The sequence below is a fragment of the Pleurodeles waltl genome, chromosome 9 (genome assembly GCF_031143425.1).
Source record: "Pleurodeles waltl isolate 20211129_DDA chromosome 9, aPleWal1.hap1.20221129, whole genome shotgun sequence".
NCBI lineage: Eukaryota > Metazoa > Chordata > Amphibia > Caudata > Salamandridae > Pleurodeles > Pleurodeles waltl.
The window spans coordinates 978,640,899-978,663,993 of NC_090448.1; the positions used below are offsets into that span (position 1 = coordinate 978,640,899).

Below are 23,095 nucleotides of genomic sequence, written 5' to 3' on the forward strand. Positions count from 1 at the left end.
GGGCCAGCGGGTGGCTGGAACGGCAGGGGTTATGCAGGTCTTTGCACGGTATTTTGAGGACCTGTACTCGGCCCCTGCTGAACCGAACCTTGATATGGCGCAGGCTTATTTTGCTGAGATCAGTCTGCTCTGGTTTGATGACAAGCATAGAGACTATTTTGATGTGCCCTTCTCGGTGGAGGAGGTCAAGGCAGTAATTAGTGGACTGTCTGGTGATAAGGCTCCGGGCCTCGATGGCTTGACTCCTGCCTTTTATAAGGAGTACTCCGATATCCTGGCTCCCTACCTGTTGGAGGTCTATGCTGAGGCGTTGGAAGCGGGCTCTCTCCCCGATCACGATACTTAAGCCAGGCAAGGATCCTTGTACCTGCGATTCGTACTGCCCGCTCTCCATGATTAACGTTGACAATAAAATCTTGGCCAAGTTGATTGCACTCCGGTTGCAGCCGTTGATGTCGCGGCTGGTGCTCCCGGATCAGTCTGGTTTTGTGTCTGGGCGATCGACGGCACCCAATTTGCGCACGTTTTTTGCAGTGCTGGGTAGCCTCACGGCGGGAGATGAGGCTGCTGCAGTGTTTTTGGATGCGACAAAGGCGGTTGATTCCTTGTCCTGGCCCTATCTATTCGCGCTGCTGGGCAGGGTTGGTATGAGTGCGCGCTTTATAGGATTGATCCGCTTGTTTTATACGGATCCGGTGGCGAGGCTCCGGTTGAACAGATGCATATCGGACCCCTTCCCAGTGGCACTCGTCAGGGGTGCCCTCCGTCTCCGCTCCTTTTCGCTATTGCGATGGAGCCGCTCGCGGCCTATTTGCGGCAACATCAAAACCACAGGGGGCTGCAGTTTAGGCAGCGCCCGGTTTTGGTCTCAATGTACGCGGATGATATTGCGCTGTATATGCGGGAGCTGAGTGTGAATTTGAATATTTTGCTCACTGAGGTTGTCTGCTTCGGCACCTTCTCCGGCATAGTGATGAACTGGTCCAAGTTGGTGGTGCTCCCTCTTAATAGTAGTACGGCGCGCTTTGTCGCGTTATCCTGTTGAGTGATCGGAGGGCCCAGTCCGCTATCTGGGTATATGGCTCAGTTGTGACGTTGAGACCCTTTGGCTTGCTAATTATGGTAGGTTGGAGGACAGGTGGGAGATGTGGCGCTCCCTGCCGCTTTCGCTGATTGGGCACATTGGCATTGCCAAGATGGTTTTTACCCAAATTTCTGTATCTTTTTGTTAACCTTTCGCTGGTGCTGCCCATGAGCTTCCTGCGGAGGCTTCGATCGGCTTTGGTGCTGCTGGTGTGGGCAGGCGGGCAGCCCAGGATCGCATGGGAGAAGCTGCCGCTGCCGTTTGAGCTAGGGGGGCTTGCCGCCCCTGATCTGGAATTGTATTATTACTGTGCTCAGGCCCATTTTGAGTACCTTTGATCCGCCTGGTGCGATATTTACCCCATCTTGCGGCTGAGAGTGATGCGGTGTGGCCGGACCGGCTGCCAAGGGTGCTTGGATGTATGACCCGGACTCACCCTAGAGGTGTGGTCACCGTTGCGTGCACTTCTGGGGCTTGGGCCGCTCTGCTGTGTCAGTCGGATGGATGTGAGCCTTTTGCGCCTATGATGCCGGTGCTGGATGTTGCAAATGAAAGAATGTCCAGTGATGTGCGATTGCGGGATTTTCTTTCTGCTTCCGGGTTGTCTCTGTTTGGGGGACTGGTTTGTGAATGAGCGTTTGCGGTCGCCAGAGGAGGCGCTAAGTGATGGAGTTGATAATGTTTTGCATAGGTTGTATTTGTTGCGGGTATTCGCGATGCTTCGGGCGCGATTTACTGATCTTCTGACTATGCCTCAAACTTTTCAGGTGCTTGAGCTACTTTGGCGCACGCAGTCCCCGCGTCAGCTTATTACCAAACTCTATAGATGCATGCAGGAGCAGCAGCGGGCGGTGGTGGAGGCTGCTAGAGTCAAATGGGAGAGGGATGCTGGGGAGGAGATTACTGATGCTATGTGGAGAAGCTGCTGTGCGCACATGAGAGTGTATTATACCCCCCTCAGTCTACACGCTATGGGGTTGCGCGACGATGCGCGCTGCGAACGCTGCCTTGCCCCGGACACTGATTTTCTGCACTTGCCATGGACTTGTGCTGAGGTGCGCATCTTTTGGGGTGAAGTGATGCATGCGATAACCGGCATGACTGGCTTGAATCTGCCTTTCTCTCCTGTGGTGGCGTTGTTGGGCCTGCTGGACGGGGTGCCGTCGGAGTGGAGACACCTCGTGGGTATGTTGCTCTTGTTAGTGAAAAGAGGAGTTGCGCTCTGCTGGGGGGCGGGGCAGGGCTCCACGGAAGGATGATTGGCTGCGAGATGCTGCATTCTGTCAGGAGCAGCTGTATATCTTTTGGGAGATGGCCCCGGCGCGTTGTCGCCCAAGAGGCATTTGGGCGCCTTTCCGCTCCTTTTTGGAATCCACTGGTTAAATTGAGAGTCTTTGCGGTGGGTGCAAGGTCACGTGTATGACTGTTTGGATTGGGTATTGCTCCCGCTGTTTGGTGGACGATCCTGCTGTGTGTGTGTCTGTTTGGCCATCTCCATTCTTCTGCTGTTGTGATTGTTGTTAGTTTATACCCCAAGTACTTCTGTATTTAGATTTCCGCTGGGGGTGTGCTTCATGTTGTTCCTATCGGCATGTGTATGGGATGGTATTGAACTTAGGGCTTCGACCCCGCTGGGTTCCCTGTTTCCTTGGATTTTTTCTTTTGTTATCCTGGCTTTTCTTGTGTACAAACTTATGGACTCCTTGTGTTATATCTGGAGCTCTTTGGGCTGTTGTTGTTGGTTTATGTAAATTTGTATAAATAAATAAAATAAAAATATTACTCTTGGTATGACCAGTCAGGCAACGGGTAGGTGTGTGGGACTGTGAGGAATCCACAGGTAGGTACTGTACCCATCAGAAAAAGTGTTACCGAAGGTAAGTAACTTGTTCTTCTGATGGATACAACTACCTGTGGATTCCTCACCTTATGAATAGAATCCCAAAGCAGTCCAGCATTCAGAGGAGGGTGCGTGACTGGTCAAACCAAGAAGTCCTGCAAAACAGAACGGGCAAAATTACCATCCCTCCACACTTCCAAGTCTAAACAATAATGTTTTGCAAAAATGTGGAGGGAAGCCCAAGTTGCTGCTTTACTAATGTCAGCAATAGGCACACCTCTAGCTAAAGCCGAAGTGGCAGACTTAGCTCTGGTGGAATGAACCTAATGCCCGCAGGAGGATCCATCTTTACCCCCGGATAACATATCTATGCAAAGAGTGACCCACCTTAATAGTGACCTCTTGAGGACAGCTTTTCCCTTTCCTTTTGCCCATGTAGCCAATGAAGAGCTGATCATCAGATCTGAAGTCCTTCATCCTTTCTGTGTAGAAGATCAGGGCCCATTTCGGATCCAGGTGATGCAGCTTTTCACTGTCGCTACTGTGCAACCTTGTTGCACCAAGGAAAGAGCAAACTGTAACACATTCGACAGATGGGCCGTTAACGGGTCAGTGTGTGTCTCTCGTAACACCAATTAACAAATTTGGCCCATCTGCCAACATAGACAGACTTAGTGGAGTGTCTCCTGGCTGATAAAATAACATCCATCACTTCTGGAGGGAGAGAAAAAGAACTCAGATTGCCCTGTTCAATCTCCAGGCATGTAGATGTAGGCTCTGGAGGTGGGGTGTAGAACCTGCCACTGCAATTGCAAGAGGAGGTCTGCCCTGTGAGGGAGACGGAACAGAGGGCACAGTGAGAGTTGAAGAAGTTCTGTATACCACACCCTTCTTGGCCAATCTGGGCCATTACCATGACTTGGGCCCGGTCTTGACGAATCTTCCTCAGAACCTGAGGAATCAAGGGTATGGGAGGAAACGCGTAAAGCAGCTGATTTTTCCAGCTCAGCTGAAATGCGTCCACCAATGCCCCCCGCATGGGATATTGGAGGCTGCAGAACGACGGGCAGTGCGTGTTCTCACGAGGGGCAAACAGGTCTATCTGAGGCGTTCCCCACCACTCAAAGACGTGAAGAACCACCTCCGGATGGAGGCGCCACTAGTGATTGGCTGAAAAAAGTGCTGGCTGAGACTGTCCGCAGGTACATTGAGAACTCCGGTCAAATGGTTTGCTACTATGCAAATCAGATGGTCCTGAACCCAGGATTAGAGCCACAGAGCCTTTCTGCAATGAAGGTATGACCCTACTCCTCCCTGTTTGTTGATGTATCACATTGCGGTAGTGTTGTCCGTCAAGACTTGTACCAACTGACCGCAAATGGAGGGGCCTTGAGAGCCAGACGTATCGCCTGCAATTCCAACAGATTGATGTGAAACATCTGTTCTACTGGAGAACAAAAGCCTTCGATCTCCAGATCCCCCAGATGAGCACCCCACCCTAGAGTGAAAGCATCCGTTATGATGGGATACTCGTAATAGGGGCTGCGGGGGCTGCCACATATGCGGTAACCCGACCTCAGGAGTTTGGCAGACGGGTTTTTCCTCCCGCCAAACTCATAATCAGGGCCTGAGTGTTGTTGAAACTAATGGGTCCTCCTTTTGAACCTTAACATAAGGACACTCTACAGCACTTGTCTTGAAAAACACCTTTCTACCTGTAATCAACGCAGCTCAGATAGTTAGTGAATTGCAGGCTCTTTCTCCAGTAGAACCGTTCACAGTTTTTAACCAAAATGGTATCAGAATTTTCATATTACTGAATATATCATTCTACCTACCTTTTTTCCAAATCCTCCAAATCCTACCTATGTGGAGAAAGCACTACAATCCCTAGATCTTAAAAGGGTCAGTCGATTTTATTTAGACAAAACAAAATCCATAAGGAATTCTACTCATTTATTTTTTAATTATGGCTCTAAAAGACAAGGTCTAGCAATTTCCAAACAATCCATAGTTAGCTGGATTGTTTCTTGCATCTCTTTATGTTATCAGATAGCGAATAAACCATGACCTCAACAAGAGGCACAGCCATTACACGGCTTAGATGAGGCACGTCCCTATAATGTACTTTTGTAAGGCAGCTACTTAGAGGTTGTTACACACTTTCACAAAACACTCCTGCCTAGAAACTGATACTCTAGCTGAGTCTAGATTTGGATAAGAAACATTATGAAACCTTTTCAAATAGTTTGTCTTGCTCTCTTGGGTCTGAATTCTAGTTTAAAGTTTTCTATTAGCTTGCCATTCTGTTCTAAGTTTATAACTATCAAAGAAGATCCTACGAGTCAGAAAGAAAAGTTGCATACCTGTAGCCATAGTTCTGCATCGTAAGGATATTCACTATAGTCATAAACACTCTCTCCCTTCCCTGGTTGTCAGACAACAACAACATCCTGTGCATCATGTAAAAAAAAATTGACTCTCCCAGGCAAACTGCCACTGCAGGGCATTGTGGGAAGGGGTCTCTCTGGGGTCCCTGTTTTTTCAAGCTTTCAGTGTTAGCCTATCAGGCTGTTTTTTCCTCTCATGCTGTCTATGTCAAGGGCAGCCTTTTTCTATGGCATTGTGTTGCAGATATTAAAAAGGGCCTTTTCCCACTATTTTCATGGTATAGAAGTGGCAGTGCTACAACAACCCCACATAAAAAAGCAGACACCAAGCAACTTTGCTTCTAACTGGGGCTCAAATAATACTTTGCCTCCCTTGGCACCATCAGGGGTCTTGGTAATCCCAAGAAAAGGTCAATCCTAGCATATTTAGAGAGACATGGTATGAAAGTGGCAGTGCTACAAGAACCCCACATGAGAAAGTAGACACCATGCAACTTTGCCTCTAACTGGCTCAAATAATACTTTGCTTCTCTTGGCACGTATTCTGGTGATGATTTGATTTTAATAAAATGCTCCATCTGCTTTAAACCTCCTTTTGTGTATTTGACCACTCTGGGCAGACCACAGTTCCTGAAGAGAACACTACACAATACTCATCTCAACCTGATAAACACATATGCCCCGCATGTTGATTCTCTGTCATTTTTCTGTAGACAGCAACATGCGCAAAACATTATATGGAGAGGTGATTTTAACCTACCCATCCAACCTGTGCTAATTAGCAATAATATGTGTGAGACTAACCATACTGGCTCTGATAAGACACTGAGACATATACTGAACTCATGTGGGCTGAAGAATGTTTGGCGCAAGAGGAGAGGTGCTTACAGAGCCTATTCCTATTACTCCGCAAAACACAGTACCCTTTTGTGGATCAAATCTTGTCTTGCCTCCACTGAGACAAATCTATGGGTGACAGATATAGAATACTCACGTTGATCTTTGTCTGAGCACTCTCCAGTTGTTGTCATGATAGCATAACCAGGACTCATAAAAAAGCAATATACCTGGCTTTTCTCATCCAGTGCCTTCATAGACATTCTTTTCAAGCCTAAATTACAATTGTTAATAAATTCATTCTTCATCACTAGTGTGGGTTCCATTGAATTGTTTACAAAAGTGCGGGAAACACTCACAGTATATAAAAGGCTGTGCATACAATAGCCTATTGATGCCCGGGAGGTTATGACGGCCATTAATGGACTACCTGTGCACCCTGTTTTCCTCGATACACCAGATCAGACCACAAATAAGAGCCCTCTCATTTTTTCTTCATGCAGAGAGGGCCTTCAACTCACTCAAATAGCCCTTCATATTCACAGTCCTAAGCAAGAGGGGCATTAGCCTAAGTGTAAGGAAATGGCTACTTGTTGCAGTTACCCCCCCCCCCACACACACACTTTTTGCCTGATACTGACTTGACTGAGAAGTGTGCTGGGACCCTGCTAACCAGGCCCCAGCACCAGTGTTCTTTCACCTAAAATGTACCATTGTTTCCACAATTGGCACACCCCTGGCACACAGATAAGTCCCTTGTAAAAGGTACCAGTGTTACCAAGGGCCCAGTGACCAGGGAAGGTCCCTAAGGGCTGCAGCATATGTTGTGCCACCCTAAGGGACTACTCACCTAACACATGTGCACTGCCATTGCAGATTTTGTGTGTTGGTGGGGAGAAAAGGGCAAAGTCGACATGGCATCCCCCTTCAGGATGCCATGCACACAAAATACTGCCTGTGGCATAGGTAAGTCACCCCCAGTGTTACCAAGGGCCCAGTGACCAGGGAAGGTCCCTAAGGGCTGCAGCATATGTTGTGCCACCCTAAGGGACCCCTCACCTAACACATGTGCACTGCCATTGCAGATTTTGTGTGTTGGTGGGGAGAAAAAGGCAAAGTCGACATGGCATCCCCCTTCAGGATGCCATGCACACAAAATACTGCCTGTGGCATAGGTAAGTCACCCCTCTAGCAGGCCTTACAGCCCTAAGGCAGGGTGCACTATACCGCAGGTGAGGGCATAGCTGCATGAGCAATATGCCCCTACAGTGTCTACGTCTTTTCTTAGACATTGTAAGTACAGTTAGGCCATATTAAGTATATGGTCTGGGAGTTTGTCAAAAACGAACTCCACAGCTCCATAATGGCTACACTGAATACTGGGAAGTTTGGTATCAAGAATAATAAACCCACACTGATGCCAGTGTTTGATTTATTAAAAAATGCACACAGAGGGCATCTTAGAGATGACCCTTGTATTTTACCCAATTGTTCAGTGCTGGACTGACTGGTCTGTGCCGCCTGCTGCTGAGAGATGAGTTTCTGACCCCATGTGGTGAGGGCCTTTGTGCTCTCTGAGGACAGAAACAAAAGCCTGCTCTGGGTGGAGGTGCTTAACACCTCCCCCCTGCAGGAACTGTAACACCTAGCAGTGAGCCTCAAAGGCTCAGGCTTCGTGTTAAAATGCCCGAGGGCACTTCAGCTAGTAGAGATGCCTGCCCCCTGGACACAGCCCCCACTTTTTGCTGCAAGTCCAGGGGAGATAATGAGAAAAACGAGGAGGAGTCACCCACCAGTCAGGACAGCCCCTAAGGTGTCCTGAGCTGAGGTGACCCCTGCCTTTAGAAATCCTCCATTTTGATTTTGGAGGATTCCCCCAATAGGAATAGGGATGTGCCCCCCTCCCCTCAGGGAGGAGGCACAAAGAGGGTGCAGCCACCCTCAAGGACAGTAGCCATTGGCTACTGCCCTCCCAGACCTAAACACACCCCTAAATTCACTATTTAGGGGCCCCCAGAACCGAGGAAGATAGATTCCTGCAACCTAAAGAAGAAGAAAGACTGCTGACCTGAAGCCCTGCAGTGAAGACGGAGACGACAACTGATTTGTCCCCAGCCCCACCGGCTTGTCTCCCTACTTCAATGAAAACTGCAACAGCGACGCATCCAACAGGGACCAGCGACCTCTGAAGCCTCAGAGGACTGCCCTGCAACCAAGGACCAAGAAACTCCAGAGGACAGGGGCCCTGTTCAACATCCTGCAACTTCTTTGCAACAAAGAAGCAACTTTAAGGACTTCTCGTTTCCCGCCGGAAGCGTGAGACTTTCTACTCTGCACCCGATGCCCTTGGCTCGACCTGCGGAAAACCAACACTACAGGGAGGACTCCCCGGCGACTGCGAGCCCGTGAGTAGCCAGAGTTGACCCCCCTGAGCCCCCACAGCGACGCCTGCAGAGGAAATCCAGAGGCTTCCCTTGACCGCGACTGCCTGTAACAAGGGACCCGACTCCTGGAACCAACACTGCACCCGCAGCCCCCAGGACCTGAAGGAACCGAACTCCAGTGCAGGAGCAACCCCCAGGCGACCCTCTGCCTAGCCCAGGTGGTGGCTACCCCAAGGAGCCCCCCCATGTGCCTGACTGCATCGTTGAAGAGACCCCTGGGTCTCCCCATTCCTTTCAATACAAAACCCGACGCCTGTTTGCACTCTGCACCCGGCCGCCCCTGTGCCTCTGAGGGTGTACTTTCTGTGCCTGCTTATGTCCCCCCCGGTGCCCTACAAACCCCCCCTGGTCTGCCCTCCGAGGACACGGGTACTTACCTGCTGGCAGACTGGAACCGGGGCACCCCTGTTCTCCATTGAAGCCTATGTGTTTTGGGCACCTCTTTGACCTCTGCACCTGACCGGTCCTGAGCTGCTGGTGTGGTAACTTTGGGGTTGCCTTGAACCCCCAACGGTGGGCTACCTTGGACCCAACTTTGAACCCTGTAAATGTTTTACTTACCTGTGAACTTAACAATTACTTACCTCCCCCAGGAGCTGTTGATTTTTGCACAGTGTCCACTTTTAAAATAGCTAATTGCCATTTTTGTCAAAACTGGACATGATATTGTGATTATTCAAAGTTCCTAGAATACCTGAGTGAAATACCTTTCATTTGAAGTATTACTTGAAAATCTTGAACCTGTAGTTCTTAAAATAAACTAAGAAAATATATTTTTCTATATAAAAACCTATTGGCCTGGAGTAAGTCTTTGAGTGTGTGTTCCTCATTTATTGCCTGTGTGTGTACAACAAACGCTTGACACTACCCTCTGATAAGCCTATCGCTCGACCACACTACCACAAAATAGAGCATTAGAATGATCTGTTTTGCCACTATCTTACCTCTAAGGGGAACCCTTGGACTCTGTGCACACTATTTCTTACTTTGAAATAGTATATACAGAGCCAGCTTCCTACACCAAGCATCATATGTTTGACTGAGCTGCTGTATACTGAACCCTTGGCCCGAGGATGACACATTGGCTATACCTTCCACCATTTCAGGGCACACTAAAGGGGTTCCCCCTCTCACTCCTCCTGTTACCATAGCCATGAAGTCGCTGGGGTTATGTTTAAGAACATTGCCTTCCTGGCTCAACATGCACTTTTGTCACTATGTGCCGATGATATCCTGGTCTTTGGAAGAAATCCAGAGATCATTCCTTAGGTAAGACCATTTTGACAGTGTCTCTGGCATCCATATTAAATTGTCCAAATCTGAAATGTTTACCCCAACCAAAGCCAGAACTTAACCTGACCTTTAATACCCTCTACTATACTGTGAGGGCTCGATCAAATATCTGTGAGTCTTTATTAATTGAGAAAAATAATTATTGATATGGTATAACTGGGGCCAGCCATTCGGCAAGTTTATTAGCCAAGTTGACAGAAGTTTAAAGCTGCGTTTGTCAATAGTAAGCAGGATTTCCCTGCTTAAAGTGATAGTGCTTTACAGATTTCTTTGTCTGTTCGCCAACATTCTCAACACCCTCAATAAAAGGTGTTTCCTCTAGTTGCTGTCTAAGCTGATCAGGTAGGTTAGGGGAGGAAAAAACTCCAGGCTAAAATGGTAATCCCTTGTGTTATTGTATAATAAAAGTGGATATGAAGTCCCTTATTTAAAAAATGTAGTATCATGTCGCACCAGCACACTATGCAATATATGATATGACAGTAAAAATAGTGTGTCACACCCATATATTGAGAAGTAGCAAATATGCATCATTTGTTTACTTAGCACTGCCATCTCCACCTTCTTGCCCAGGGCAACCCTACTCATATACACTGTTAGGTGGTCTAGCTGGCTTATGGCCTGTATAGCAGATCTGATGCAGCTTTACTCCCCTGCTGCACACCTTACCATCAACTCGACAATCCCCCCCTGTAAGGAAATGCCTCCTTGGCATGGTTACCCCCTGACTTTTTGCCTTTGCTGATGCCAAGTTACGATTTGAAAGTGTGCTGAGGCCTGCTAACCAGGCCCCATCACCAGTGTTCTTTCCCTAAAACTGTACCTTTGTTTCCACAATTGGCACACCCTGGCATCCAGGTAAGTCCCTTGTAACTGGTACCCCTGGTACCAAGGGCCCTGGTGCCAGGGAAGGTCTCTAAGGGCTGCAGCATGTCTTATGCCACCCTGGGGACCCCTCACTCAGCACAGACACACTGCTTGCCAGCTTGTGTGTGCTGGTGGGGAGAAAATGACTAAGTCGACATGGCACTCCCCTCAGGGTGCCATGCCAACCTCACACTGCCTATGGCATAGATAAGTCACCCCTCTAGAATGCCTTACAGCCCTAAGGCAGGGTGCACTATACCTATGAGGGCATAGGTGCATGAGCACTATGCCCCTATAGTGTCTAAGCAAAACCTTAGACATTGTAAGTGCAGGGTAGCCATAAGAGTATATGGTCTGGGAGTCTGTCATACACGAACTCCACAGCACCATAATGGCTATACTGAAAACTGGGAAGTTTGGTATCAAACTTCTCAGCACAATAAATGCACACTGATGCCAGTGTACATTTTATTGTGAAATACACCCGAGAGGGCATCTTAGAGATGCCCTCTGAAAACATACCCGACTTCCAGTGTGGGCTGACTAGTTTTGCCAGCCTGCCACACACCAGACATGTTGCTGGCCACATGGGGAGAGTGCCTTTGTCACTCTGTGGCTAGTAACAAAGCCTGTACTGGGAGGAGGTGCTTCTCACCTCCCCCTGCAGGAACTGTAAAACTTTTTGTAACTGTACTTTTTATGCTTACTTGTGTCCCCCCCAGTGCCCTACAAAACCCCCCCTGGTCTGCCCTCCGAAGTCGCGGGTACCTACCTGCTGGCAGACTGGAACCGGGGCACCCCTTCTCCATTGAAGCCTATGTGTTTTGGGCACCACTTTGACCTCTGCACCTGACTGGCCCTGAGCTGCTGGTGTGGTAACTTTGGGGTTGCCCTGAACCCCCAACGATGGGCTGCCTTGGACCCAACTTTGAACCCTGTAGGTGGTTTACTTACCTGCAAAACTAACAAATACTTACCTCCCCCAGGAACTGTTGAAATTTGCACTGTCTAGTTTTAAAATAGCTTATTGCCATTTTTGCCAAAACTGTATATGCTATTTTGCTGATTCAAAGTGCATATGATACCTAAGTGAAGTACCTTTCATTTGAAGGATTGATTGTAAATCTTGAACCTGTGGTTCTTAAAATAAACTAAGAAAATATATTTTCCTATACAAAAACCTATTGGCCTGGAATTGTCTTTGAGTGTGTGTTCCTCATTTATTGCCTGTGTGTGTACAACAAATGCTTAACACTTCCCTCTGATAAGCCTGCTGCTCGACCACACTACCACAAAATAGAGCATTAGAATTATCTCTTTTTGCCACTATCTTACCTCTAAGGGGAACCCTTCGACTCTGTGCATGCTATTTCTTCCTTTGAAATAGTACATACAGAGCCAACTTCCTACACCCCCACACTAGATAAAGTTGTAGTCTGGAGAAGACTGACCTCAAGCACTTAGACCAGCTGTATCCAGGAGGGAGCTTTTGGTTCCAGATCATTTCAAAGGAAACAGAGGTATCCGATAGAGACTTCTAGTTGCAGATTCCTTACCTTTGAATTTCCCCCAGGCGTCAGACTCAATCCAGAGATTTTTCTTTGAGCAATACCCTTGCACGTCAGTAGGTGGCGTTGGTCGACTCCGCAGGTGGCATTGGCGTCGTAGTCGCCGTGATGACGTCGGGAGTAGTACATAGATGCCGCCTTTGCACAGTGACGTCAGTTATTTTCTTTCCGCGCCACACACTGATCCGGAGAAAAGCTACCTTGGTCTCTTTTTGAACAAATTCGACTGTTTTGTTGAGTTTTCGTGAGATATTTGGTGTGTCGAGGTTGTCCCCGAAGACCGGTTTCAAGCTCTGCGAGGACTGTCACCGCATGATGTCGGTGACAAATCTGTATCTGGTTTGTGGTGTCTCGAGCGCGACCACGACCTGAAGTCGTGCTCCGAGTGCCAGGCCATGCACCCGAAGGCCTTGAGGGAGTGGTCCCTCAAACTAATGGTAGCCCGGCACTCGACTCCGCGTTTATGTCCCGGTCTCCATCGAGAAGGAAGGTCTCAAGACCGTGCGCAGAGTCATTACCACTCTTCGTCTTCGAAATCTTCGGGTGCAGGTAAGAAAAAGAAGAATACAAAGAGGTCCCATCGCTCTCCAACTTCACCCCGTCCCTCAGCTGACGCGATGCGGGAGGAGCATCGACAGTCAATGCCTCCATCCTCAGAGCCTGTGTCCGAGTCCGCTCTGTGCTTCCCTGAGTTTCCCGTAGCGACCCCAGCCCAACCTAAAGAATTCTGTGAGGCCATGCGCCTCATCTTTGGGTGGACGGACCCCGGTACAGCACCTTCGGGCCCAAGGGGTTCGATTGAGGAGCCTTCGAGTTACGCACTGGCGGCTTCGGCACCAGCCACTGAGGTCCCCTCCTGATCCGCTTGCGCATCCGCACCGGCACCGGTCACACCATTGAGACCTTCCCCGGAATCGATTGTCGACGCTCCTGACATCGGTAGTGCCCGATGACTCAGAGTTGGAGCGGCGTCAACTGGCGCCGCCTTTGTCTTCGATGGGGCCTATTCGCCCTAGGTCAGATTCTGACACTTTTTCCTATGGGTACGAATTCGGGGAAGGATTGAAGGGGTCCCTGAACCCTTATGAGTACCAGGATGACCCATCTTTGGACTGGGCTCAGGAATTGGGCGACACCAGTGGTCTGGATACTTCTCCAGATGCTGGCATTCAGTCTTCTACCGTGGCTACGGCGGAGGGAGAAACTTATGGTATGGTGGTCAGTAGGGCAGCTGAGGTTCTTGGCCTTGAGCTTCCTACTGTAGAGGTCAGGTCCAATCTCATGATGGAGGTGCTTTAGCCAGGGACTTCCACATCCGAACCCCTTTTGCCATTCAATGAAGCCCTCACCGATGTTCTTTTGGGTATTTTGTCCAAACCCAACATAGGGGCTCCTGTGAATAGGACTATCGCACACCATAATCGGCCCGCTCCAAACGACCCTAAATTCCTGTCCCAACACCCCACGCCTGAGAGTCTTGTCATCCAGGCTTCCTCTTCTTCAGGCGCATTCCCTTCCACACCCCCGGATAGGGAATCAAAAAGGCTGGAACAGTTCAGTAAGAAGTTGTTTTCTTCCTCCAGTCTCGCGCTTCGGTCTGTAAACACCACATGCTTTTTAGGCCGCTATACCCGCTCTTTTGGGATACAGTTACACAGGTCCTGCCGCAGATACCAGAGGAGGCCCGTGCTATCGTCTCCCAAGCTGTGAACGATGGGAGAGATGTGGCGAAGTTCACAATCCATTGTGGGTGGGACATGACCGACTCTCTGGGCAGATCCGTTGCTACGACGGTGGCCTTGAGATGCCACTCCTGGTTGCCATCTTCTGGTTTTTCTGGGGATGCCCAACAGTCCCTCATGGACATTCCCTTTGATGGCTCCCGTCTCTTTGGAGACAAAGCGGACTCTGCCTTGGAGAGATTCAAGGATTCCTGGGCTACGGCTCGGTCCCTTGGTCTTTCCTCTGCCCCTCACTCCCCGCAGTCCGCTTTTCACCCCTTTTGTGGCCACGGAAGGGGCTTCCTTTCGCGTCCTCTGCCCAGCCACCCTGCAACCCATGCTGTCCAGCCTCTGCGTGACCGAGGGAGCGTAATTCCACGTAGGCGTGGGACAGGGACCCAGGGGTCTGCCCAGTCCACCTCTGCCCCTGCTGCAGCCTCCAAACCCTCCTAGTCCGTCCCTTCACTCCCATCCGGTTGGCGGCAGGATTCGCCATCACCTGCCCCACAGGGAATCCATCACTACAGACAGGTGGGTTTTGCCGATCGTTCGCAAGGGCTACTCCCTCCCTTTTGAATCTGCTGCACCAGCCATGGCTCCATCCTTCAGTCACCTTCCAGAGGATCATTTGGCACTCCTCCACCAGGAAGTCGCAGCTCTCTTGGCCAAGGGAGCTATAGAGAATGTCCCTGTGCCCGAAGTAGGTTGTGGTTGCTATTCCCGCTACTTTCTGGTGCCGAAAAAGGCCAAGGGCTTACGTCCTATCCTAGACCTTCGGGCCTAAACTACTTCCTTGAGAAGGAGAAATTGAAGATGCTCACCCTGGCTCAGGGTAGCGTTGGACTTGCAGGACGCTTATTTCCACATCCTCATCCTGCCTGCCCACAGACGTTACCTATGATTCATGGTAGGTCACAAGCACTTTCATTTTACTGTGCTCCCCTTCAGCCTTACCAGCGCCCCTCGGGTGTTTACAAAAGTGATGGCAGTGGTTGTAGCTCATCTGCGCAGGCTAGGGGTATCAGTCTTCCCCTACCTCGATGACTGGCTGGTGAAGGCAGGCTCTCCCCAGAAAGTCGTCTTCCACCTTCAGACTATGGTGAATCTCCTACACACGCTGGGGTTCACTATAAATGTGCCAAAGTCACACCTGACCCCCTCTCAGACGCTGCCCTTCATCAGGGCTGTTCTGCACACAGTGCAGTTTCGGGCTTATTCTCCTGAAAAGCGAGTCCAAGACATTCAGATTCCGATCTTTCGGCCTCTGTCTTGAGTTTCGGTGAGACTGACTCTGAGGCTGCTGGGCCTCATGGCCTCCTGCATCCTGCTAGTGACACATGCCAGATGGCATATGGGACTCTGCAGTGGGACTTGAAGTTCCAGTGGGCACAGCATCAGGGAAATCTCTCTGACAGGGTCCAGATCTCGGAGGGGACTGCGAAAGACCTGCAGTGATGGCTTTCGAATCCACATTGGGTCCACTGCAGATCTCTCTCCCTTCCCCAACCACATTTATCTATAGTGACAGATGCGTCACTTCTTGGTTTGGGTCGGCCAAATGGGAGAGGCGGAGTCTGGGCTCCTTATCAATCTTATGCAGGTGTTCACAGACAATACTACCGCCTTGTGGTACTGCAACAAACAGGGCGGAGTAGGGTCCTGGACCCTTTGTCAGGAGGCACAATGTCTCTGGACATGGCTGGAACATCAGGGCATTACCCTGGCCGTTCAACATCTGGCGGGTTCTCTCAACGCCAGAGTGGACAAACTCAGCCGTTGACTACTGGCGTCTCCATCCGGAGTTGGCACAAGGTCTCTTTCTGCAGTGGGGAGAGCCTTGGTTAGATCTGTTCACCTCTGCATAGAACGCGCAATGTCAGCTGGTTTGCACGTTGGTGTTTCCAAGGCGGCACTTGCTCTGAGCCGCTTTTCTTCTTGAGTGGAATGCCGGCCTCCTTTACGCCTTTCTGCCTATACCACTTCTGCCCAGAGTTCTCAAGAAGATCAGGAATGACCGGGCCCCAACCATCTTGGGGGCTCTGGACCGGGCACGGAGAGTCTGGTATCCAGAGCTATTGAGTATGTCCATCGATCCTCCACTCAGACTGCCTCTTCAGGCGGATCTTCTGTTGCACTAACAGGGGACAGTCCTTCACCCGAACCTGTCCAACCTCCGCCTTCATGTGTGGAGATTGAGCCTCGACAGTTGACGACTTTTGATCTTCTGCCCGATGTCTGCAATGTTATCTTCGCAGCCAGGCATTCCTCCACCAAAACTGTATACACCTGTCGTTGAAAAAATTTGTGGCATGGTGCACCAACAAATCTGTTGATCTCCTCTCTGCCCCTCTATCTGAGGTTCTTCTGTTCATTCTTTCTTTGGCCCAGCAGGGCTTTGCTTTGGGCACCCTTAAAGGGTATTTATCTGCCATTCGGCCTTCCTTAGGTTACCTGATCAGCTCTCACTTTTTAAATCTCCTATTGTGAGTAGATTCCTAAAAGGCCTCACCCATTTATTTCCTCCCACTCCATTTATCATGCCTCAGTGGGACCTCAATCTTGTCCTTACTTATTTAATGTGTACTCCCTTTGAGCAGATGCACAATTGTCCCTTACGGCTCCTCACCTTCAAAACTGTCTTTCTTGTTGCCATCACCTCTGCTCGCAGGGTGAGTGAGCTTCAAGCCCTTTTGTCTAAACCTCCATACTTGTCTGTGCACCCTGACAAAGTGGTTTTGCGCACTAAGGCTTCCTTTCTTCCAAAGGTGATTACGCCTTTTCATGTAGGCCAGTCCATCACCCTGCCTACTTTCTACGCACCTCCACATCCTTCTCATGAGGAGGAGAGACTCCACCGTCTGGCCCCAAAAAGAGCGTTGGTGTTTTATCTTAATCGTACTAAATATTGCCGGGTATGTGGGTGTGAAAAAAGGGAAGGCAGTGCAAAAACGTACCAGCTCTCGTTCTTTGCATCAAAACGTGCTACGCTTTGGCCAAGAAGCAACCCCCTGAGGGCTTGCGTGCTCATTCCACCAGGGCAACTGTTGCTTCCACTGCGTTAGCATGCAGAGTTCCTGTCCTGGTATCTGCCAGGCAGCTACGTGGGCGTCCCTGCACACGTTTGCTCAACACTACTGCCTGGACAGTCAGGTCCGTCGGGACGGCTACTTTGGTCGTTCGGTCCTGCAGGACTTCCTAGTATGATCTTGGTTCGCAGCCCTCCTCCAAGGATGGCATTGCTTGGGTATCTGTTCTAAGGTAAGGAATCTGCAACTACAAGTCTCTATTAGATGTACAAGTTACTTACCTTCTGTAACCAAATATCTGATAGAGACATATTACAGTTGAAGATTCCTTACTGACCACCAATCCTCCCCGCTTGCGAACTGATTTCTAGGGACAGGGATTCCCCCTTCAGTTACTTAGCTCTGGCACACCAATCTCAGTGTTCTTAGTGGCTCTGTGCTTTGGCGTGGAAAGTCGTTAAGGGAAACTGACATCACTGCCCGAAGGCGGCGTCTATGTACTACTCGCGATGTCATCACGGCGACTACGACTCCTGCAGAGTCGACCGACGCCACCTACCGACGCGCAAGGGTATTGCTCAAAGAAAAATCTCCGGATCCAGACTGACTCCTGGGGGATATTCTAAGGTAAGGAATCTGCAACTAGAAAATCTCTCAACCAGATATTTTGTTACTGAAGGTAAGTCACTTGTACTTTACAGCTCCAGACGTCTTTGCATACTACCAAGGTTTGCATGCCATCTCAGTGTGGTAACCTTCGTTTCCAGACGAGCTGATAAGAGTTGCTTCCACATGATTCGTACGCAAGGTCTCGGCTGGATATCACTCTTGTATGGCATTTATATTGATTATGACCCCTGGTAGAAAGTAAGGAGTTTAAACAATGGAAAACCGACTTAAATGAGACCCTAAAGGCAAGCCTCTGGTAATAATGTTGTTTCAAAACGAAATTGATATGCATTAACAGACACAAGCGTCTTCATTATAAGTTCTTTAATTGTTTGTACTACTCTGCACACTCATTAAATAAAATTGATTCCACCAGAACCTCACTATGCAATAGACGTGGTTTGAATTCTGCAGGGTTCTTCCGTTTAGCATGAAAATGCCCACAAATTAGAGGTCACTTGTTTGACATAGTACAAATGATAGGGGAGATAACGGAACTGCAAAATGAATGCACTCCTTAGCTGCTGCTACTGGGAATTACCAAACCTCTCACTCGACCAGCTAGGAGATTATCTACAGTTCTGATGTAGCTGGCTTAATGAATATTAATGTTTGCTTGGAAGAAAGCTCCCACCCACAGGCCTCCATCTGGCTAATGGATGTAGCGTGCAGTGGCAAGAAAGCAGTACACTGTGCTACATATTTCTATGTTGTTTTGTTAAGTATTGGGATTCCTTTTTCATAAGATAATACAAACTAAGAAATACAATGTTATTAAGTGTAAATGTACTCAGTTGTATTAATATTATTTCTGGAGGTTCCCTGTCGCACAAGCGGGGATAATGATTTGGAGAATCGGGGTTATAGGTAAGTACATTTTTAGGTCAAGCGTAAGCGTACGACCTCTTATATACTTTTAACTATACTTATACGGTAGGCTTAAAGCAATTTCATTTGCTAGTTGCCGTATCTTTTAGAAATCCTTGCTCACTAGTGTTTATTTCTGACTCTTTGTCCCTCCTTTTTCTTTTTCAGAGCAGGGACCAACTACTGTATAGTTCCGCTTTGTTTCTTTATCTGTTGCTTTGATGGACAATTTAATTTCTTTGTTGTTCCTCTTACGCTGTGGGTGTTTCAGGCTGGTAGCTCTATGGGTGTTTCAAGAAGGAGCTGCTTGCATTTTATTGCAGCATTAGTCCCTCCCATCTCCTCCTATGTTGCTGACATTTTTTAAAAACTAGTATTAATTATTTTGTGCACATGCCCCATTGTTACTTTCTGGTTAACATCAACATGGCGTCGCTTCACAGCTGCCTCGCTTCATCTTCAATCATGGGTGCCACTTCTGGAGGCTGCATGACTTTCTTTTGTTCTGTCCTGCTCATTCTCCAGGCATTACAAGATAAGCGTGCAAGGTTGATCGGGCGCATGACTTCTGTGCTGCTTTTTTTTTTAATAGCTTTGCACCATGTGGCAGGATGGGGTCTCGCCTCCTCTTGTTTGCCCAGTTTCCCCCACCCTTTTGTCACACACGGACTGAAGCGGTCTGCATGGGGACCTGCCGCGCACCATGCCCGCAGAGTCCCCATGCTTTGTGCTTACCTTTTTGTAGTCAACTGGATGTTCATTTTTAAAAAATTTGGGTTGGGTGCCATGATATGCAGTCCAGCCAGCAGTGCACATCCGCACTGAAGGAGGCAGAGCAGGGCCTGGGCCACGAGACTGAGCTCCGGGAGTTCCCTAAGGCAAATAGAGGACTTTAGCCCGGGATAACATTTTGAGGAGCACTCCAAAGTACGTCACCATTGGTGAGCGCCAACATGGATGTGCGTAGTGCTTTTCAATTTCTTTTCTTTGAAAAAAGTGTGATTTGCCCTTGAACATCACAGCTTTAATAGACAGCAGGCTGTCGGTAAGAGCAGAGGCACAGCAGTTTCTTTAGTATGACGGTACCGGCACTCCTCAGCAGGGTTTCACATGTTTTTGTAGGTCAGTAGTGGTACTTCTCACTTTTGCCTGCTATACCTTTAATGAATGGGGACTAACGTTCTCAGCAGTGCGGGTGTACGTTATGTGCACCCGTATTGATCTTTGCAGCAAGGAAGGCTCTGATAATTTTAACTGGCCAGCACTGCAGATTTTCAGTGTGGCTGTAATCATTTAATTGGGACAATACTGGCAAGTTGCAGCACTGTTAGTTCAGAAAACCTGGCACTCCTCGTAAGGACTGCTGTTCATTTTACAGGATTACATTGAGACTTCTCAACAGAGGTGATTAACTATTCACAGCTCATTACTATCACTTTTGATCCCAGCTGCTCTACTTCTGGTAGTATAACACTAGCACCTCTTTGTGTGGACTCCTCACTTCAAGTGGAACAGCAGTAACACTTCTCTGTAGGACTGCATTACATTTATTGACAGTGTTCTTCTACCCATTCTTCCATCATCAAAATCTCCAACAATAACGTTCTGTAATGTCTCTTTGTTCAATGACATCTAGTTCGACGTACACCCTCTTGTGACATACTTAAGTAGATGGTCCCTATAAACAAATATTGTTGGGGGGCTGGTAGGGGTGTTACACATTAGAGTACATAAATATCTCCAACCATATTGTTGTATTAAGGCAAAATAGGACTTTCTAACTGACCTCTTGCCCTTAACGTTAGTTATATGCAGGGCCACTGGAATTATATGGTAGGAAAAGACGAAATTATGAGAGAGGGTTGACCAATTTATGTGGCAGGCAAAGTCCAGTTATGAATTTACAATGTCAATAGCTCTAACACAATCTAATGCTAGGCCCATTACATTGCAAATGCTTGTTTTCCTTTCTACTGATGCTGCCTATACACATTAGAGCATGGGCATGGGCATACACTCATTTTTTCAAGCAATGATTGCAAATCTGTCTAAAGTTAAGGCACCCTGTGCTATTATACTTTCTTCACTCTGTTTTTTCATTAATCACAGAGAGTAAAATATATGTAGAAAAATGCTTTAGTTATTGGTTACATGTTGTCAGAACTGTAGTTGTGGCTGTACTGAAATTTCATTCACGAGTCGCCAGTGGACTGACCACAGTCTTCTTTTATCGATCCTGGAGCAATAGTAAAAATGTTTTAGTATTTTCGTTTGGCTGTGAGGACAAGTAATGATCTACATATCTGGCATGATAATGAGAAAATCTGCTATTGTAATATATGTTCTCTGTTCTCAGATCGGCTGAAGTACGGGCGAGACTTTTTGCTTCAGTTTCAGTTTTGTGAGGCTGCTTGCCAACGCCCACCTGATCTCCTTCGTCTTGATGGAGTGACTGATGCTAAACCTGGTAAGGAGATGGCTTCTATGTTATCAGTGGTCTTTGCCCATCCATATTGCCAGCAACAGAGTTTGTAGGCATTATTCACATCCCCTTTTTATTGTAGTTAAAACAGACTTTATATCATTATTGCAATGCTTTTCTTCTTTATTTCATTAATTGAAATATGATCTCGGTGGGACATGTCCAAAGCATATTACTACATCTAGCTTCTGTGCTGTATTAGATTTGAAATGCATTCATGTTGTTAATTTAATTTGACTAAGAAACTATTCACTTAAAAAAACAAAGCCTTCTGCACAAGTTGTCACTGCTTTAGAAGGCCTTGTTTGCCCAATACCATGTGAAATGGGTTTGGTTGTCCCAGCTCAACATGTTTGTTCGGTTGTAAGTGCACTTCTCCTCGGGGAGCTCCATTGATAATGTTAAACTCTGAATTATCCCACCCACATGTGGAATCTCAGAGCTCTGTACAAAATAAAAATATACGCTTTTTGCTAGAAAAGCCAATTTTTGGTACATTAGCCACTTTATATTTATTGCACTTTTTTTTTAAAGGCAGCCAATTTTAATTTAGAAAAGTAATTAAAGGAAAACTAGTGACAAGAAAAACTTTGTTTTATACAAAAACAAAGAGGGAGAAGGAGGTTGTGGAACTGGATCTGTCCTCCTTATAGCCTATAAAATTACAACAAAGGCCCAGCTACAAGAACTGTCACAGGATGGGTAAGAAAAAGGATTTTCCTGTTAGAAAAACCCTCACCAATCAGGGTTACCCCTTAGTGGCATGCTTCATCACTGTGTTTCTTCCCGTTCTGCTACGGAGCGGGCGTGCTACAACCTACGGGATACGTAGGAGCACTGATGTAGTCCCGTCAGTGTGAATCACAGGAGAGATAGGAATGGCGGAGTCTTGGGTGACTTAAAAATACCTGTCTCCTAGTAATTCCAATGATTTAATAGATCTCTTGGAGTCGGTATGATTAAAAAGGGGGCTGCGGAAGTGGGATATGTAATATACCTGACTTCCTAGTCTACATGTTTCGGAGCCTTACTCCCTGGTGCCACTCCTAGTTTGACTATCTATAATGAAAGTGAAATAATACATGCCCAGTGATATGGTGCAATTCACGTAACTAATGTGGTGCCATAAGATGATACCTATCGTTTATGGTGTCCGTCATTGATACCTTTGGAAATACAAGAGAGGCATAGTTATCATAGCCCTCATTTGTAAGGAGCTGCTATATATGTTGTTGGTGGGTGTGGTGCTACATATTTGTAACCTGCACCCCACTCGTGGGAAACGGCACTCATGAATATCAGAAATGAGAGACCAAAGTACTCTCACAATGAACAATACAAGACATACTACATTTAACACTTTCAAACATGTAAACATGTGAAACACACCAAACAGCACACACATGGTGCATGTGTAACCTACTCGGTCTTATTTGGACTCTCACATCATAGCTCTTCCGGGAGGGGTGTGTGCTTGTAGTCACACTCTAAAGATTTGGCAAAGTTTTAGAATCGATTCATCTTACGGTATCTGTAGCATGATGTAAACAATGTTCAAAAGACACTTACTTCCTCAAAGTGAAACTCCCGCTCTGTATCTAATGCTCATCTCCCCGGGGTCTGAATCTTGAATGCTCACATGGGAGCCGAGTTTAAATGTGCAGCAGCCCTTGCATCTCGGCATGCTAAAGCGTGCAGCACTAGACCGCTAACTTCCCCAATATGGTAACGAAGGGTTACTCGTTCCCTTCTTACAGTGATGGTGACATATGTGAGTGGCTAATACTTATTGATGAGGGGTTTGCTTTTTGTGACATTATGGAATGTAAAGGAATGAGATGGACATAGGACCTTTTGCGCTGCCACCAAGTGGAACCAGCAGCAGCATTGTTCAGAAAGTTGAAAATGTATGAAGAAATTGAAAGATAAAATGTAGCCTTATAAGTTTATATTATAAAACAGCTGAAAAGTGTACTGTCCCTTTAAGGATCCATGAGACTACTCTAT

General features: G+C 47.7%; 1 protein-coding gene across 1 annotated transcript in view; it reads left to right on the top strand.

Annotated features, from left to right (window-relative positions):
• The window catches only part of ANGEL1 (angel homolog 1), a 306,748-nt gene that overhangs the window by 225,284 nt on the left and 58,369 nt on the right, over nucleotides 1-23,095 (top strand). The window contains exon 7 of the mRNA XM_069208434.1: nucleotides 20,963-21,073. Coding sequence (XP_069064535.1) covers nucleotides 20,963-21,073 — 111 coding nt within the window. The remainder of the gene's footprint in view (nucleotides 1-20,962; nucleotides 21,074-23,095) is intronic.